Source organism: Labeo rohita, chromosome 20, assembly GCF_022985175.1.
Source record: "Labeo rohita strain BAU-BD-2019 chromosome 20, IGBB_LRoh.1.0, whole genome shotgun sequence".
NCBI lineage: Eukaryota > Metazoa > Chordata > Actinopteri > Cypriniformes > Cyprinidae > Labeo > Labeo rohita.
In genome coordinates this window covers 27,587,049-27,607,077 of record NC_066888.1, presented here as the reverse complement: position 1 = coordinate 27,607,077, position 20,029 = coordinate 27,587,049, and the positions used below count along the sequence as shown (strand labels likewise).

The following is a 20,029-nucleotide window of genomic DNA, read 5'->3' as shown; positions in this document are numbered from 1 at the left end:
CATAGCATACAAATCAGTATTTATTAAATCAGAATCTCAATCGGTTTGTCATTCTGTGTGCAAATGACTTGCAAACACTGCTATACATAAAAAATACATGAACAACATGCATCAGATGGAGTATAATTTCATTTGTACAGAATAAGAAATTGGTGATAATTGCACTGAGGTGGAAATATCAAGCTGAGGACGATATGTGTTTGTAATTTGGCTTTGGGGAGAGAGAAAAATAACATCAAAATGTCTCTTATGGGGAAAAAGGACCAGCCCTCCTGTTATCATCTCCAGAAGCCTCCAATGAAAACGAGTGGGGTTGTTTTGGCCGTGACCAAACACAAACAGGATGATGCCACAGTAAAGTGCGGTGGATGAAAAGCATGTTTGTTTGTTTTTTTGCAGGGTCTTTACAAAACAAGGCACAGTCGAACTTGTCTTGGCCTCATGTATGCACCAGAATACGTTCAGGACACTTGTATAAAAGTACGTAATGTTACATCTCTCTCTGCATCTTTCATATTTATCATAAATCAACAGAACTTGGAACATTCAGATCAACAACTACATAATTATAATCATTAAAGCCCCCATATAATCTGATATTTTAGACACAATCTGTAGCTGCTTTTTAAAAACACTTGAGCTTGGCCACGGATCGACGCTATCTTTGGCCTGAGATCGACAGGATATATTTATGGCACTGACATCATGACACGAATAACATGAATAGAAAAACAGAACGAGAATAATCACATAAGAGGAACAGAGAGAACGAGTAAGGCAGCTTCCGGGACGGTCGCTCCGCCGTTACATGGTAGTGAATTGACTGTGAGCGTGTCGTAGTTTCTCTGCAATCTGCAAAACATGAACATCTTTTAATGGTTTAACATCTCAAATAATTATGGAATTTTACTGTTGTTTAGACACTTTACCATCTCATAGAATTTGACTTGCTGCTCCAGGTACTGCTGCATCACCCTGTTGTAGTCATAGATACGGTTGTTATGGAAGTGGTTCATCTCCGCTGTGTAAAGGATAGAATGTGTCAAATTCAAAATTTTGAATTGACAGGATTCTTCTTTTTGTTCAATTAAATTATTATAAACTGAAAAATAAAATTAAATCTCAACATTGACAAATTACAGCAGAAAAAAAAAATAGCACTGAAGAATATTTTTGGTAGAAATTAATACTTTCAGCAAGGATGTATTAAAGTTAACAAAATGTGACAGTAGGGCATTTATAATGTTACAAAAGATTTCCATTTCCAATAAATGTTTTGTTGTTCTGTTGTTTTGAACTTTCGTTAAAGAATCCTAAAAAAAAAAAAAATGCATCATGGTAAAAATATTAAGCAGCAAAACTTTTTTTCAAAAAAATATAATAACTTTTATAATAATAATAATAATAATAATAATAAAATTATTATAATTATTAATTATTTTCTGAAATATTACAATTAAAAATATAGTACCATTCAGAAGTTTGGCATCAGTAACATGTTTTATGTTTTTAAATAAGTCTTTTCTGCTCATCAAGGCCCCTTTTATTTAATTTAAAAATAGAGAAAAACAGTAATATTGTAAAATATTATTGCAATTTAAAATTGTGGTTTTCTATTGTAATATACTTTATTTACTAACTTAAAATTTAATTTATTACTGTGGTGCAAAACTGAATTTTCAGCATCATAACTTCAAATAATTTCTTTCTTTCTTTCTTTGAAAAAAATTAATACTTTTATTCAGCAAGGATGTGTTCAATTGATTAAACGTCTAACAATATAAGTCTACTGTTTTAAATAAATGCTGTTCTTTTTAACTTTTTATTCATCAAAGAATCCTGAAAACGTATCACAGGTTTCCAAAAAAATATTAAGCAGCAAAACAGTTTCCAACACTGATAATAAATCAACATACTAGAATGATTTCTGAAGGATCATGTGACACTGAAGACTGGAGTAATGATGCTGAAAATTTGGCTTTGCATCTCAGAAATAAATTGTATTTTAAAGTATATTAAAATAGAAAACTTACTTTAAATAATATTACCTTTTTCTGTATTTTTGATCAATAAATAGAACTTTGATGTGCATAAGAAATTTCTTTAAAAAACATTCAAAATCCTACTGATCCCGACTGAACGGCAGTGTATATTAACAGTAAAACACAGTATAATAAATCCTATTTTACAGTCTTGTGCAGTGAAATAAAATTAAATAAAATTAAATCAAATAAAACAATATGATACAGAAAAATAGTACAGGAAAGAAAGAAAGAAAGTTGTGATTGCATTGCATTTTTCACAGTTTCATGCATTTTCAACTTTTCCTGACATTTCCAGGTTTTCCAGCCCCGTGGGAACCCTGTACTTTACTCAGTTTGTGTCCATTGGGTCTTGAAAATTATAGTTATGTTTCCAGTATCTAATGTTGTGTTAACATCATGTAAGACTTAGTGTAATTATGACATTTGTCATATTTCTAAAAGTGGTTTTGGGGTCACCGTAGGTAGGTCGCAATACCTTGCAAAGCGTATGACATGGTGCTTGCACGTTTAGACATGCTGACTTTGTCTGAAGTGGTGATTTTACCAGCAGCCACTAGTTTATCTGCTTCCTTTACCTTCTCTATGGCAGCCTGTGTGAAAGAAATGCATTCAGCCAAGTCAATTTTCCAATTTTCATATCTTTGTATATACCAGGGGTGGCAAACTCCGGTCCTGGAGAGCTGCAGCCCTGCAGAGTTCAGCTCCAACCCTAATTAAAACTCACCTGCCTGTTGCTTTCTAGTAACCCTTCAGACCTTGATTAGCTTGTTCAGGTGCATTTGATTAGGGTTGAAGCAAAACTATGCAGGGCTGCAGCTCTCCAGGACCGACGTTCCCCACACCTGGTATATACTATGCAGCTCTGTTCAAACACATAGTGAGCTGCCTAAAAAGGTGACTTTAGGACTGCTAGTTTTAGTAGTAGCCCTTTCTCGTTTACCTTGTGAACTCCAATAGTGTCAGGAAAGCATCCCAGCAGACCTTTGTACTCATTGTTAGTTTCCATGAGGAAGTGAAGGTCTTTCTTGGGCTGGAGAGAGAAAGACAGGCAAAACGGAATGATTAAATTAGATGGTGCACAAACACACCCAGAGTCACTTCATTCAAGCACTCACGTAACATTTACGTCACTCGCACACATATGCATGCGTACGCACGGAAGCAAGAATCAGAATTCAACTGGCCATTAATGGCTGGAGAAAATAGCAAACTAAAACAATTTAGTTCCCTTACAACTGGATGCAATTAATCATTAAACAACAAGTATTTAGTTCCAGTCCTCTGATCTGATTGGGCAACAGTGTGTTTATAACTATTTTAATGCTAAAATTGGAATTAAATGAAATTCATGTAAATCAACAAAAACATTGGTCTGTAACTTCAGTTTGACTCTGTTTACACCTGTTTGATCCAACCATATGCAGCATTTAAGTGTGTAAAAAAAAAGGTTTAAAGGGGTCATCGGATGCCCATTTTCCACAAGTTGATATGATTCTTTAGGGTCTTAATGAAAAGTCTATAATATACTTTGGTTAAAAATTCTCAATGGTAGTGTAAAACAACACCCTTTTACCTTGATGATTTTTGCAATGAGCTCTGCAAAAATCATCCCATTCTGAGAGAGTGTTCCTTTAAATGCGAATGAGCTCTGCCCACCCCGCCCCTCTCTTCTCTCTCTGGCATGCCCAGCTGTTCTGAGAGATTGTTTACTTTAGCCGCATTTAGCGTGTTTAGCCGCTAAACTTGCTAACTAGCATGCTATTAGGAAAGGCGATCGCAAAGATTCATAAAAAAAAACACTTATACTCACTTCTGCTGTAAGTGAAGCTGGATCACTGAATGATTTTTCACGAACATAGACGGATATATGTAGATCAGGAGGCGCATTCCCTTCACAAACAATCGTAATCCACTGCATCTTCAGCGGTTCAGATGTCGGGAGTAAATGACGACCACTACGTTTATTCTTACATCCAGCAACACAACACCTCAAATCGCTCAATCTGAGATATTCTTGTCTAACTTACATCCCTGCTCCGGCATCGAAACAATGGAGGTTGGACTGTTACAGCTGATCTGAGGTAAGACACTCATGTCAATCAACTATCGTGGGAGCGGCCTCTGTCAGTGTGATGCCACAACGAGAACGGCTCGATTTGAAAAAGGGAATATTATTGTTACAGATAAATTAAAAAACCACTGCATGTATTTTTATCATTATAGGGTAGATTTGTACATACACTGCCAACACACATTAATGTTCAAACAACATGTAAAAGTGAACTTTGCATCCGATGACCCCTTTGAAATATTTTATTCTGCTAGATGACATGAAGGGTTAACAGAGCTCTAAAAATATCCAAGGCTACACTGGCGACACAGGACCACTTACCAGACAAATGCCTTCAACGATCACAGTTTGGAGGCCAAACAACAACCAGGTTTTCATTCATTGTATGTTTCAATGATGAGGATGAAGTTGAATAACACAAGGCTAAATGAATGTGAATCACATGACTACAGCCTCCTCCCACCTATACAGCTGCTTTCAGGGTCCTGATCTCTCTTTTAGGGTTTAATTTGCGATAATGACCTTACATGCATTACTATTCAAAAGTTTGGGATCAGTACAACTTATTTTTAAAATAAATACTTTTGATCAGTGAAAGTAAAGGAAATTGCCAATGTACAAAAAGATTTCTATTTATAGTAACTGATGTTTTTATCTTTATATTCATCAGAGAATACTGGAGAAAATGTATCAGTGTTTCCAACAAAAATATTACAGTGCATTACAATTTTTGACATTGATAAGAAATGTTCCAAGAGAAGAATGATTTCTGAAGGATCATGTGACACTGAAAACTGTAACAAGTAATGATGCTGAAAATCAGTTTTACAATCACATAAGTAATTTACATTTTAAAATGCTGTTCAAATGTTTGTTATCAGTAAGATTTTTTATGTTTTTAAAGAAGTCTTTTATGCTCATCAAAATTCTATTTGTTTGATTAAAAATACAGAAAAAAAGTAATATTCTAAAAAATTATTGCAATTTAAAGTATCAGTTTTCCATTTTAATATTCTATAAAATATTAATAAATATTATAAATTTATTTCTGTGATGCAAAGCTGAATTTTCAGCATCATTACTCCAGTCTTCAGTGTCATATGATCCTTCAGAAATCATTCTAATATGCGGATTTATTATCAATTTTGGAAACAGTTGTGCTGCTTAATATTTTTTTGGAACCTGTGATACTTTTTCCAGGATTCTTTCAGTAAAAAGTTAAAAAGAACAGCATTTATTCAAAATAGAAATCTTTACTATCAATTTTTATCAATTTAATACATACTTGCTGAATAAAAATATTTGTTTCTTTAAAACAAAGAAAGGAAACAATTTACTGAGCCCAAACTTTAAATGGTACTGTATATTTTTATTTTAAATAGAACTAAGATTTCCATTTTAAATAAATGCTGTTTTTTTTTTAATGTTTTATTCATCAAAGAATCCTGAAAAAGTATCAAAGGTTCCAAATAAATAAATAAATAAAATATAATAATAATAATAATAATAATAATAATATTATAAATATATAGAAATATATAGAAATGATGCTGAAAATTCAGCTTTTCATCACAGGAATAAATTACATTTTAAAGTATGTTAAAATATAGAAAACCACTATTTTAAATTGCAATAATACTTCACAATATTACTGTTTTTCAAACAGTATTCAAATAAACACAGCCTTAATAAGCAGAAGACTTCTTTAGTATTAAAATCTTACTGATCACAAACTTTTGAACAGCAGTGTATATACAAAAAAAACTTATTTTAAATTGTAATATTTCACAACATGACTGTTTTTACTGTATTTTTGATCATATAAATGCAGCCTTAAAATACTAATATAATATAATAAAGCATTAATATAAAGCATAAAATACTTTTAGAAATATTGAAAAAAAAAATCTGACCCTCGAGTTTTAATTCGTAAAAGAAATTAATATATAAGGATGTTTAATGCACAGTTATACTTCCCCCCATAACTAAAAGGCTGTGAGAGACATAACTTCCTAATATAAGAGAGAACTGAGACGTTCTAGAGTATTTTATCTAATGTTTTTTTTAATACCTGCTCCGCCACCATCTGAGCAATCTCCTCGTAGGTCTTTCCTGCCGCCGTCAGCGCGTCTGTGAGCGTAGCCTCTCCTTTGAGTCAAACAAGCCACACATTCAAGATAACCAAAATACTAATGGTTAAACATATAACGCAAAGACTGCTGGTCAAATCTCAAGTGAGGTGAGTGAAAAAGGAACAAGAAAATGCTTAATAAAGTTTCTCAGAACTAGACCAGATGGTAAAAAGAGAACAATGCATTTTTACCTCATTAATTTTCTTTAGTAAGAGGAACCAAATAGTTTCTGATACCTTCATATCCACTGCTGATGAACACTGACGACAGGTTTTGGAAAGCTTTGCCAATCCGTTGATATTCCTTTGGAAGGGCTGAGGAAAACAAGAAATAAGACTTCAACTTAATAAAATAAGTCAACTTAATACTCTTAAAAAGTGCGATATTTAATTTGTTGAATTTTTTTTTTTTTTCATCAAATCACAATGCATTGCAGTCAATTTTTTTTTTTTTAAAGTTGGACAGTGAAATATGAGCCCATTTCTGAGTTACAAAATCTCACAAACAGGCACATTTTGCTCATAATACATTTAAAAATTTATTCCTGTGACGCAAAGCTACATTTTTCAGCATCATTACTCTAGTCTTCAATGTCACATGATCCTTCAGAGATCTGAATATGCTGATTTACTAATCAAAAAAGATATATTTCTATAAATATATTCATGTATATTCTTATGGAGATTGATTAAAGACTGATACTCACGGCCTGTGCAGCGTTTCCAGTGTTCATTTCCTATTGTCAGCAAGTCTTTCACACCATCATCCATCGCCCTGGTGAAACGGCTGAACTGCTCGCACTTCTGCTCTCTGAAGGTTACAAGACAACACAGATGAACTTCCATTAACAAGAGCTTCCTAATTATCAGATGGCAACCCATCTTTGACCAGCTACAAATAAGTTCCTGGCTGATCATATTAACTTGAGTTGGTTGAGCTTTCAATAAATCCAGGTAATAACCAACTTGAACTAGATTTTCCATCAGGTCAGTGATCCTGAGATGGGCTGTAGGACTTACACTTCAATCACATCCAGGTCTGGCAAGCCCTCAGGCTCTATTGTGGAGAAAATCATGACTCCGACTGTCTCGTCTTTCTCTGCTTTTCTCTTTCCTGTTTTCCAGTCCTGTAATACAGATTTACAATAAGAAAACAAAGGCTATGTCTAAAAACCTACAGCACTTTGCTGCATGTTTAGGTGGAAGACACAAAGGGGCAGAAGGAAAACTGATAAATCAACAACTATATATTTACATTTGAGGTCAAAAGTTTAAATACACCTCGCAGAATCTGCAAAATGTTAATTATTTTACCAAAATAAGAGGGACCATACAAAATGCAAGTTATTTTTTATTTAGTTCCAACCTGAATAAGATTTTTCACATAAAAGACGTTTACGTTTTTCTTTTTACCACAGCTGTTTTTTTTTTTTTAGTGATAGTTGTTTATGAGTCACTTGTTTGTCCTTAACAGTTAAACTGCCCACTGTTCTTCAGAAAATCCTTCATGTCCCACAAATTCTTTGTTTTTTCTGCATTTTTGTGTATTTGAATCCTTTCCAACAAACACTGTATGATTTTGAGATCCATCTTTTCACACTGAAGACAACTGAGGGACCCATATGCAACTATTACAGAAGGTTCAAACGCTCACTGATGCTCCTGAAGGAAAAACAATGCATTAAGCCAGGGGGTGAAAACTTTTGAAATTTAAAGATTAGGGTAAATTTAACTTATTTGTCTTCTGGGAAACATGTAAGTATCTTCTGTAGCTTCTGAAGGGCAGTACTACATGGAAAAAATATGATATTTTGGCAAAATAAGAAAAATGTACGAAAATGTAAGAAAAATCTTCATTCTGTTCAAAAGTTTTCACCCCCGGCTCTTAATGCATAGTTTTTTCCTTCTGGAGCATCAGTGAGCATTTGAACCTTCTGTAATAGCTGCATATGAGTCTCTCAGTTGTTCTCAGTGTGAAAAGATGGATATCAAAATAATACGGTCATTGTTGGAAAGGGCTCAAATACACAAAAATGCTGAAAAAACAACACATTTGTGGGACCTAAAGGATTTTTCTGAATAACAGCAGGCAGTTTAACAAGCCCAGTTTTTACTAAAAAAAAAACAAAAACAACTATGAATCATTCAGGTAACAACACAGTATTAAGAATCAAGTGTATGTAAACTTTTGAACAAGGTAATTTTTATCAATTAAAATATTATTTGCTCTGGTGGACTATATGTAAACAACTTTTATGTGAAATATTTTATTCAGGTCAGTACTAACTAAAAAAATAACACGCATTATCTATGATCCTTTTTATTTTGGTAACATAATTAACATTTTGCATATTCTGAAAGGTGTACATAAACTTTTGACTCAACTGTATTTAGTACTAAAACACTTTACCTTCTCATCTTTGTAGGAGAGAAACAGCTGGAAGACTTCACTGCTGGAGATAACTGGATGCCGGCACATTCGCGTCATCCAACCCTGAAGCCTCTCCATGCGCATTTTTATAAATTCCTCCTCAAATCGACCTAAAAGCAGAGTCTTAATCAACCTCATACTATTTCCAATTTTAATCTTTTTTACATCAAACAGTATGTAATAAAAAGTGCTTACCTGTCACTTGTTTATCAGGCAAGCAGGGGATAGGAATCGCCGACCCATATTTATCCAAAAGCCTTTCATACAACCAATCAAAGTGCTTGTATCTGTGATTGACAGGCTTGTTTGTGGTCTGCAAAACATTGGATGACATGAAACAACATTAGTTGCATTCATTAATATCGAAATGCTCATGCAAACATGTTGGTTTCTGTACTTACAGTGGGTGTGACTTGGTACTCAATGTAACTCTTGAGACCGTACATTTTGGAGCCCTTTTTAGGGTCGGCGACAACACAGTCCAGCTGATAGTCTGGATACGCCCACACTGGGCCAACCTCTCCCCCCCTGAAATACAGTATATACATACACATTCACATTGTATTAAAATGATATAGCATTTAAAACCTATAATGGAGCCATGAGAATTATTCTAGTATATGGCAAAGTCTTAATGCAACAGATACATTGAGTCTTGTTTTATATCTGCCAATGAAAAATCAACATAAAGGTCCACTGAAGTGAAACATGCAGTGTTATTCGATGTGTTAACATAGTTTCAACTTTAACAGGAAGGCTTTTTTGAATAGCCTTTCATTTATATCACAGCTTGGACCAGAGCTGTTGAGCTTGGTAAAGCCACATTTGACAATTTATAACAGCCACATAGATTACCCCTTTATATTCAATATGAAACTCTTACTAAAGCAAAACAGTGATTATAATCATGCTGACGATGTGTAGTTACTCGTCAGTGCTGTTTGACTAACCAGTTCTCCTCCTAATCTCATCCATATCATCATGAAATATAGCATTCTGTGTACAATTCAAATGGATTCGATACATTTTGTGGTCTGTGCTAATTTGCGCATCCGCTCTGTACCATCGTGTCTCTAGACTGGAGCAGACTGTGCACACACCGTGGCAGTTTGCGTGACAGAGCAAAACCAGACTCCTTTCACCACAATTGAAAGCATATGTATACTGTCTGAATCGTAGGGGGCGGGACACTTTGGATTCCAGAAAGCATTTGATTGGACAGAAAGTTTGATGAGAAGCTAAAGTGCAGGGTGATGTCATCAAAATCATTGATCCATATTGGTGGAAGTTAGAGACTAAGTTTTGAATGCTTATATCTTATAAATGCATATTTTGTCATTGCTTTGGAGCACACTATCTTACAAATAACCTTAAGGCTATCGTATTTTTAATAAGGCCAAGAAACTTCAATTTTGATTTCATTTTTGATTTTTTAAAACAGAAATCACACTGTCATACCTCACTGACATATGTTTGTTCCTGTTTTAAGCATCAACTCACTTAATTTGGTTTAGATGTCCACTATCTTCTTTTGCATTTTAAGCAAATGTATTTTGATTTAAGGCTATTTAGATCTTTGCACTGTAAATGACTGCGAAAGTTAATATTGTTTTGCAGTGCATGCAACATTTAATGCCATCCTTATTAATGCCGTCCTAATTTTAGACTTTCTGCCCTGGTTTAAGACTTTTTTAAAGACCTTAAAGGCAGGGTCGGGTGATTTGTTTAAAAAAAAAAACATTTTGGGTATGCTGGTTTAAAGTCTCTTCATATCCCAACAGCAATCACTAAGTTAAAAGAATATGGGTCTTATCTAATTTCTTTACGACTGAAGAAAGTCATGACAACAGGGTGAGTACATTACCTGTACATTTTTGTTCTAAAAGTGAACTACTCCTTTAAGTGGTCTAAATATATTTATATGTATTTACATTATCTGTGGAAGGACCATAAAATGTTCATCCAATCCAGTGTTGGGGAAAGTTACTTTTAAAAGTAATGTATTACAATATTACATTACTCCATGAAAAAGTAACTAATTGCGTTACTTGGTTACTTTTAATGGAAAGTAATGCATTATGTTACTTTTGCGTTACTTCTGTCACCTGGGCTGCGCTTGTTTATTTGTTTTTTAATTAAAAAAACCCAGAGGTTATTTTTTTGGCAACTGTAAGGGCCCTGTAACACCAAAAATGAAATTAAGCCTCATGCTGAAGGAAGTGCCAGTTTTCTCTTAACACAGGGACTGGATAGGTGTCAGTGAATAAATAGGAAAACAAAGTAACTTGTGTTACTTGTTTGAAAAACTAAAGTAATGCGCTACTTTACTAGTTACTTTAAAAAGTAATCTGATTACGTAACTCGTGTTATCTGTAATGTTATCCCCAACACTGGCCCAATCAAAATGTGTATTTGTGTACCTGTTTGCGTAGACATGATACATCATCAGCGTATTCCAGCAAGAATGAAAGGGATTATTGCTGTAATATTATGCGCTTTGTACTGTAATGTTGTCTCATCATGAGGTAATCTGACAGCGTTGCATTCAACCCTTCACCAACGCAATCTCACATTGTGTCACTGGTTAACCTCTGGTTTGCCTGTGCACGTTTGTGTGTTTTGGGGAAGGTGTGGTTTTGCAGAGTGATTACGCAGGGAAGGTGGGAGTCTTGCTTTCAAAGCTAGCTTGCTGCTGCTAGCCTTTCTGAAATCTCCTCAGGGTTCCTACACAGACCATTCCTTCAGACCATATTTAACATAAATGGTTCAATAGAGCATTATTTTCAGCTTTATGTTTGGTATACAGTACAGTCATTGAGAAACTATTCACATGCCATTCATAATTTTTTGCATGCTTATGCATTACTATTTCTAATTTTATATAACCTATTTCCTTTGCGCATCACTGCTATCTTACTATGAATAAAATAACAGCACGGATGCACATGAATTAATAGAGATACATTTAGATTTAGAGATTTATTTTTGGTCCCGGAGGCTATGTATTACAGTGATACCAAAATAAGGTAAGAAGAAACCCAAAGCACTTATAACCTGCATTTTGCATAATGAAAAAGTGCACCTTGAATTCATTCAGTTGTATTTGACAATCATTTAACCCAACTGCTGGGTCAAAACAACCCAATCGCTGGTTATGTCCACATTTTACCCAGCGCTAGGTTGTTTTTAATCCTGCTGTTTTTAGAGTGTACATATAGGTACCTTAAAAGTACATATTAGTACTTTAAAAGTACATATATGTACCTTTTCACTTTGCATCTTAGGGTACCGCCCCAGCGACAGAATTGTTCCTATTTTTCTGACAGTGAATGACACACTTCACATTTCTTTAAAGTACCAATTTAAGAAAATAGATGAGTCAAAAGTATTACTTATATTAATTTAAACAATTGTTATTAATACTTTATTATATTCATTAAAAACATACAAATACATGTTAGTGTTTAGCTTTTTATGACTAATTATCTTAAAGATCCATCAGTTCACATATACAGTTTTGCATGTTTGCAGACTAAAAACATGGATTGCTTTTCACTTTGGTCTGAACAAAAACAATGCCAATACTATGTTGCTGCAGAGGCTGCAGTTCTAGGATCACATTTTTAGGACCCCATTTTTTTAAACCAGTGCCATCTAGCAAATCCATTCCAGCAGAGAAACATCAAACAGACGCAAAGACTAGATCCATGGCAACTAATTTTATATTTATTAAAGTACTAATAAACACACTAATTTGTACCGCAATTGTTTTACTGTTTACTGCACTTTGTTAAGTGGCTCACACAACAGACGTGAAGCACTGTGCTGTGGCTAATGAACTGAAGTCTAGAATATATTGAAATAAATAAGGTTAAATATTTCAAAAGGTTACCAAGGGGTAAGCTTAGGATTAGGAGTTGTTTAGAACAATAATTAAGTGTACACAATTAAACAACTACATACATTATTTCCTTAAAGGGGTCATCGGATGCCCATGTTCCACAAGTTGATATGATTCTTTAGGGTCTTAATAAAAAGTCTATAATATACTTAACTTTTTTTTTTTTAAAATTCTCAATGGTAGTGTAAAACAACACCCTTTTTACCCCTGCCAAAATCAGCTTCCCATTCTGGTCAAGACTGCTTTAAATGCAAATGAGCTCTGCTCGCCCCGCCCCTCTCTTCCCTCTGTCGATTGACGAGCCTGTTTACTTTAGCCGCATTTAGCCGCTAAACTTGCTAACTAGGACATTATTAGGAAAGGCGATCGCAAAGATTCATGAAAAACCCCATATACTCACTTCTGCTGTAAGTGAAGCTGGATCACGAATGATTTGCGCAAACATAGATGGATATATGTAGATCGGGAGCCGCATTCCCTTCACAAACAAACGTAATCCACCGCATCTTCAGCAGCTCAGATGTCGGGAGTAAATGACGACCACTACATTCATTATTACATCCAGCAACACAACACCTCAATCGCTCAATTCTTGTCTAACTTACATCCCTGCTCCAGTATCAAAACATGGAGGTTGGACTGTTACAGCTAATCAAAGGTAAGACGCTCATGTCAATAAACTATCGTGGGAGCGGCCTCTGTGTGTGTGATGCAACAACGACAGGCATCTGAGAATGGTTCGATTTGAAAAAGGGGAAACCACTGCATGGATTTTTACTATTACAGGGTAGATTTGTACATACACTGCCAACACAGATTAATGTTCACACAGCATGTAAAAGTGAACTTAGCATCCGATGACCCCTTTAAAAAAATGATACACAGAATTGAATAGCAAGTGCAACAAATCGTATGAGATGTTAATGCATACATACGACAAATAAATAAATTTAAAAAACAAAACAAAACAAAAACTACAGGGTCCTTGAAATGCAGTCCTGAAGTGAACAGCCTCCTGTATTGTAAGAATACCCTACTTAAAACAACAGGCTTATCGGCTAATCTCTGCCAGCAGATGGCGCATTCAGAACAGCAGACATGTGTTTCCCCGGTAATGGCAGTACACAAAGCAGCTCAACACCGGACTTTGAATGTTTATTTAACGAAATCACAGCCTTTTGAAGTTTAATCGTCACACTAAGCTGTATCGCAATTCTGGTCTTCCCGTGCCTAAAATTGAAGACCTCTTAATCATAATTAAGACTTTCTTGTACAATTTTAGACTTTTTATGACCTTAAATTTGATACATCTAAATTTAAGACTTTTTAAGGACCCGTGGGAACCCTGCATACTCTGCTTTTTTCCATACTTTTCCGGACCTGGAAAAAACTTAAATCAAATTCCATACTTTTCAAAAACCCCATAGGAACCCTGTCGCCTACCCTACCCTAGGCAAATTAAGACTTTAAAACTGGCTTACGTAAATAGGCAACTTGGTTCCTTTAGCGGCCTGTTTGGACAGCAGGTACAGCTCAGGACCTGATTTGGAGAAACCAGGGAATCTGCAAAGAGAATATGCTGCTTACAACAGACATAAAAATAAAATGATAAAAACTAAATAAAATGATAACATTAATAAACATTTTTGGAATCTAGACAGAAAACATTAAAGAGGACATGAACTTGATTACGTCTCTATTATGTGTATTGCTACGTGACTCTTGCTTGGGTGTATGTCCACTCTGTGTGGTGTGATCTGACTTACTTGTTGAGGGCAATTTTCATGGATGAACCATGAGCTCCGCCTCTGTTTATAGCCCCGCCCTCTCCAGCCTCAGACTCAGCATAGCCACCCGATGACTTCACGTCATCCCACTCCTCGTCCCACTCGTCGTCTTCTGCACCTATAAACAGTAATTACAAACACTTCAGACATACTTCAAACTAAAAAGCACTGTGAGAACCAGGTGTTAGTTATCCAAACACACTCAGGACAAATCAGGCATGTAACTAACCTCTGATAAAGCTTTAATAGGGCATAACAGTTGTAATTTATGCAAAATCTGGTCACATAATTCGAACATAGACTGTATGTAATATATAACTGTATAATAAATATTCAAAGTTCTGTACATAAAAGGTACTTGAAAAGTATTAAAAAAGCAATGCTAAACAGTTTCCAAGTCATTTTTAACATGACAATTTAGCAAAAAGAAAAAGAAAAACTTTAAACATGTTGGTTTTAATAAATCCCCTGCGACATAAACATGCCTGTACTTGAGGAAATACTCATAAATCACGTCTGTGTTAAGTAAACAACAAAATTCACAGCAACTAAAGCCCTACAAAACACTCTCACACACATTCCTGTGAGTTTCTGGCAACTGTTGAACACATGCAGCTTGTTATTAAAACCACATTTAAGTCCTTACATGAATTTCATGGTTTACCTGAGAGATCAATAAGACATGGGTAGGGGTAAATGTCTTTAGAGAAAAGGAAAAGATTATTTGTTATGGTAAAATAAATCTTTCCAGTTTCTTTCTGACAACAAATATCCCCTCTGCACATTCTTGTGCGCTTTATGCACTTCCATTTTGAACTAATAAATTGATTGCGAAAGCGCTCCATGAAAAAATTAAACTATATTTAATTCCTGGAATTTTATGAGTTCATGAGTTATTCGGTAAAAGAGTCGTCTTGCTTAAAGGAATAAATCAGTTTTCAGGGGAAAACATCTCTGAAACAAATCCACATGCTTTGCTTGTCTTTATAGGACACAGACTTGTAGAAGCTGTTGTTTTACAGCAGATGGAAATGGTGAATTTCAGCCCCTTATTACTCCAAAACAGACCAAAACTGATGATCTTCCAGAGATGACTTCATTGCTGGCAAACTTTAGCCAGACACATGACTCAAAGTCATAGATGAGATCACTGAGCCATGCCCACATATTCCACAACTACTCATAAAACAACTTTCATATTTTTTAATACTTTCATATACAACTACGCTAAAAGCCTGACTATCCATTTCCGTGTCGCAGTTGAACCTAAAGTAATATCAGCTTCATCTTGTGTGCCTTTTATAAGACTTGACTGAGAGTTAAAAAATAAAATGTTTAAGTTGCACAGTATGCACTAATAAACCTAACAAGTACCAGGAAATATACTGTGCAGTATACTTGTTTTCTATTACGAATGCATTCTTACACTCTTCTAGTTTGTTTTGGTCATAAAAAATCTGCCAAGAACATCCATGTAACATTATGCAGCACTTTGGCTACTCACAAACTCCAGAGCCTCCCTGTTTTCTAAACATGCTGGACAGAAACCCTTAAAGAGGAATGTAATAGCTCCCGGTGAGGAATAAACATTATGTTTATTCCAGTGTTTTTGCCTTGTGGCTGTGGAGTTCAGTTTTCCATTTAAGACAATCATCAAGACAAACTGCATTGTAAGGCATTTAATAGAATGAAAACATTGCAAATTATTGCTTACAATGTATAAAAAAAAAAAAGGGTTCCCACACTTTTTGACCAATGCATTTTCAAGGCTCCTCTATTCATTGGCAACTACGGAATAAGGGCTTTAAAAATCCCATTGATTCAGACTGGTTTGATAATGAATCATTAAGCCAAAAAACGTACAAATTATTTTGGGGGGGATTTGTTTTATCCTTTGTGAGGAAAATCTGTAAGTTTTAGTCTCCAGTGCAAAAACAGTAACCAGCATTTTCGGAAAAAAAGAAATGAAAAATCAGGTCAAAATGTATGGAAGCCCGTTTCCACCATTAATAAAATATAAAAAAGGTAATTGCAACTTTTTATTTCACATTTTTCTCATTTTTTTTCTAGCAATTTCGAGTTTACATCTCACAATTCTGACCTTTTTATTCTTTTAATATTTTGACTATACTTGTAATATTTCGACTTTTTTCCCACAATTTCAACTTTATTCTTTTAATATTTAGATTTTATTCTAAAAACATTTAGACTTTATTGTTGTAATATTTCGGCTTTATTCTCAAAATATTTCGACTTTATTCTCAAAACTTTTTGACTTTATTCTTGTAATATTTCTATGTTATTATCGTAATTTTTTTACTTTATTCTCTAAACATTTCGACTTTATTCTCAAAACATTTCGTTGTTTATTTTCGTAATATTTCTACTTAAAATACTTTATTCTCATAACATTTAGACATTATTCTCGAAGCATTTTGATGTTATTCTCAAAGCATTTTGACATTATTCTTGTATTTTGACGTTATTCTCAAAACATTTCGACGTTATTCTCAAAACATTTCGACGTTATTCTCAAAACATTTCAACTTTATTCTCAAAATATTTCGGCGTTATTCTCAAAGCATTTTGACGTTATTCTCGAAACATTTCGACTTTATTCTTAAAACATTTCGACTTTATTCTCAAAATATTTTGGCGTTATTCTCGAAGCATTTTGACGTTATTCTCAAAACATTTCGACTTTATTCTTAAAACATTTTGACTTTATTCTCAAAACATTTCGTTGTTTATTTTCATAATATTTCTACTTAAAATACTTTATTCTCATAACATTTAGACATTATTCTCGAAGCATTTTGACGTTATTCTCGAAACATTTCAATGTTATTCTCAAAACATTTCGAGCTCTAAAATGTTTTTTTTTTTTTTTTTTTTTTTTTTAGAAATTGTAAGTAATTGTGAATATTTTAAAACTCGTTATACTTAATTCTCACCCACTAAATCATGAACTGGAAGAGTTATGGAAATTAATATGCTTTAAAAGTGGGATCCCCAAAGAATGTTCAGATTCTAATACATCCAAAATTTAATTAGTTTAATTTTAATTCCGTAATTTACAAAAACTAGGAGTTTCCAAAGAGTAAAACCAATCTGAAAACTAAACTACGGCTATGTGGGCTTTAAATATTGTTGTGGACAATGGCACTGAATTCAAGAAGTTTAAAAAAAAAACCAAGAGTTTAGACTGAATGGGTTACCTGGACCCTGGTAGGCCTGCGGATGCCCGTGTCCTCCAGAATGCCATGCATTGCTGCTAGTTTTCCCCGTCTCTGTGCCTTCTGGCTGAGCTGCCCAGTTATTAGAAAATCCCCCAGATGGATTATTGTCAAATACTGCCCATGGGTCATTACCATTACTTGTCTGAAAGAAGAAAAAAAAGAAACAAAAAGCATTAAAAATAAGCATTTTCACTAGTGGTCTCACGGCATAGCATAGGTCTGTCCTGAACATACTTTCTGATCATTTATTAAAGTTTAGCTGGTTGAGATGAGTTGACTGTTCTTTTGTTGTGTAGACTGTACGCATTATGATTACAAATGCTCACAATCTTCCATAACACAAGCACACAGATGTTATTTTGAATGTTCCCTGGCTACCAGCAAAAAGGTCTTTTTATTTGTGAAACTTTTTAAAAAACACAAAAAGCCCACTCACATCCGACGACAAGCACTCTAATAACCTTTGGTTTTTATACTATTCTGAAAGACTCCATTTGAGCACCTATTTTCAGATGTCGACCGATTCAAGGACTTCTAAAGAAAGCCCATGAAATGGGAATATACGTATACAGATGGATGTGTTGAATGGAAAGAGATGTTTACCTTCCTGATGGATGCTTCAGCTTGTCAACACTGAACAATTGACTCTCAATGGACCTCTGGCCTTGATGACACAAAAGCCCAGAGCCACAGAGACACAAACTATAAGCTCTGTGTTTCCAAATCATCATCTGGCCGCCCACAACGAACACATTATCCAAACCACCATCTCGTCATAATCAATAACATCTAAGAAACTTTGACATTTTGCTCCGAGCACGGCGAATGCATGTCAAATGATGGCTGCAAATATCATTCTGTTATTTTACTGCAGTCGACGACAGACATGCATCAGATAAAGTCAAACACTATCTGTTTGGTTCCCTACTTTCTTATTTGCTCATGCAAAAACCGCATGTCATGCACTGAGAATGTAGAACCATGCGACGAAGGACTGGTTTTAAAAAGTGTTTATGTGCATTCATGCATGTTTGAAATTGGGAAGGCGACGTTTTGGAAATTTCTCACTGACAGCTATTCAGTTGACACTTCTTTGACTTATATTTAAAATCATAACTCAACAAAGTGCAAGTTTTCCTTTAGAAAAAATGGTAAAAAGTCTTTCTCACAGCCATTTCAGGTATAAAAAAAAACTGTCTGTATCATTTAAAATCTCTGTAAAATTTTCTGTAACATAAAAAGCAAATTCTGCATCATAAATCAGAAGCAGCTGTCTAACAAATGATTGAATTGTTGCATATGTTTTAAAAAATGGCAGATAGACTGTGATGTGGCTGTTTAGCTGAAACAGTGCTGATCAGTTTGATCGATGTGTGATTTGTCTGGTGTGATCAGTGGAGTCTGATTCGATCTGAAAGCATTCAGGCCCTGAGAACAGGGTGTTTAGGTTTTGGTCATGTTAGTGAGAGCTCCAGATTCGAGCATGCGTGGCGTCCGTCATGCCAAATGCATTTAGGGTACCTCATCAGGGGAGGAAATTCCTGGGGAAACTGGGGTGACTGGGGTTTCCGGCTGAGCTACATCCACCTTAGGGGAAAGACGTGACATTATCATAAAGCGCTGAAAGGGAAGGGTTACCCTGACATGACCCTAAAGATAAGACCTTCTTCATCAAACCACTGATTTCCTCAATAGCAGAGGCCCAGCTGAGACCTGTAAGGGTTTATGAACTAGCACAAAATAATATTCATCAAACAGAAAACAAATAGTTCTGAAGCAGTGCTAATACACAGTCGTGCAACTCCACCATCAGTGTTCACTTCATTTACGATGCATTTCAAAGAAATGCTTCTGTCTTCAAAAGAAACCACAGCTCATGCAACTACTTAGCGGTCTTAAGTTCATGACACAAGCACTCAAAAACATCAGTGTTTTTTAATTGTGTTGTCTGTACAGCCTTTAACATACAGTACACAGCTGCTCTATTATTTCAATTGTCTTTCACAACAGCTAATTATTGTATTATGGTCCATTTCAGATAACCGTACATGGTAAAAATATTTAGGCCTAAATTTCATATGTAATCTACACTAATTAATAATAATAAAAAATTACTATGAATGTGTATGGAAAAAGCAGGAAATGTGTCTGTACTAATAAATGTAATGTATATATATATATATATATATATATATATATATATATATAAAAAAAATATATATATATATATATATATATATATTGTTTGTTTTTTTTGTGGGGGGGGTAAATAATTTATATAACATATAATATAATTAATTACATTTTTTTAACACACACACATATACATATAGACACATCTATACCATGTTCATGCTTTTAACTAAAGTATAATTGTTTTCATAATATATGCTGATATACAGTTTGAGTAAATGCATTCTGAAA

At 34.5% G+C, this 20,029-nt stretch overlaps 1 protein-coding gene across 4 annotated transcripts in view; it reads right to left on the bottom strand.

Moving 5' to 3' along the window:
• Nucleotides 1-2: 2 nt before the first annotated feature.
• The window catches only part of snx9b (sorting nexin 9b), a 29,043-nt gene continuing 9,016 nt past the window's right edge, over nucleotides 3-20,029 (bottom strand). For 2 of the 4 annotated variants that reach the window (XM_051138423.1, XM_051138424.1), the window contains 15 exons: nucleotides 19,127-19,192; nucleotides 17,585-17,747; nucleotides 14,346-14,484; nucleotides 14,061-14,142; nucleotides 9,080-9,205; nucleotides 8,874-8,991; nucleotides 8,658-8,788; nucleotides 7,268-7,374; nucleotides 6,955-7,058; nucleotides 6,485-6,562; nucleotides 6,188-6,264; nucleotides 2,986-3,075; nucleotides 2,521-2,635; nucleotides 930-1,021; nucleotides 3-852 (listed from right to left, as the gene is read on the bottom strand). In XM_051138423.1, coding sequence (XP_050994380.1) covers nucleotides 805-852; nucleotides 930-1,021; nucleotides 2,521-2,635; nucleotides 2,986-3,075; nucleotides 6,188-6,264; nucleotides 6,485-6,562; nucleotides 6,955-7,058; nucleotides 7,268-7,374; nucleotides 8,658-8,788; nucleotides 8,874-8,991; nucleotides 9,080-9,205; nucleotides 14,061-14,142; nucleotides 14,346-14,484; nucleotides 17,585-17,747; nucleotides 19,127-19,192 — 1,536 coding nt within the window. In that variant the 3' untranslated portion in view covers nucleotides 3-804. The remainder of the gene's footprint in view (nucleotides 853-929; nucleotides 1,022-2,520; nucleotides 2,636-2,985; nucleotides 3,076-6,187; nucleotides 6,265-6,484; nucleotides 6,563-6,954; nucleotides 7,059-7,267; nucleotides 7,375-8,657; nucleotides 8,789-8,873; nucleotides 8,992-9,079; nucleotides 9,206-14,060; nucleotides 14,143-14,345; nucleotides 14,485-17,584; nucleotides 17,748-19,126; nucleotides 19,193-20,029) is intronic. The other 2 variants (XM_051138426.1, XM_051138427.1) reach the window with 1 other exon arrangement.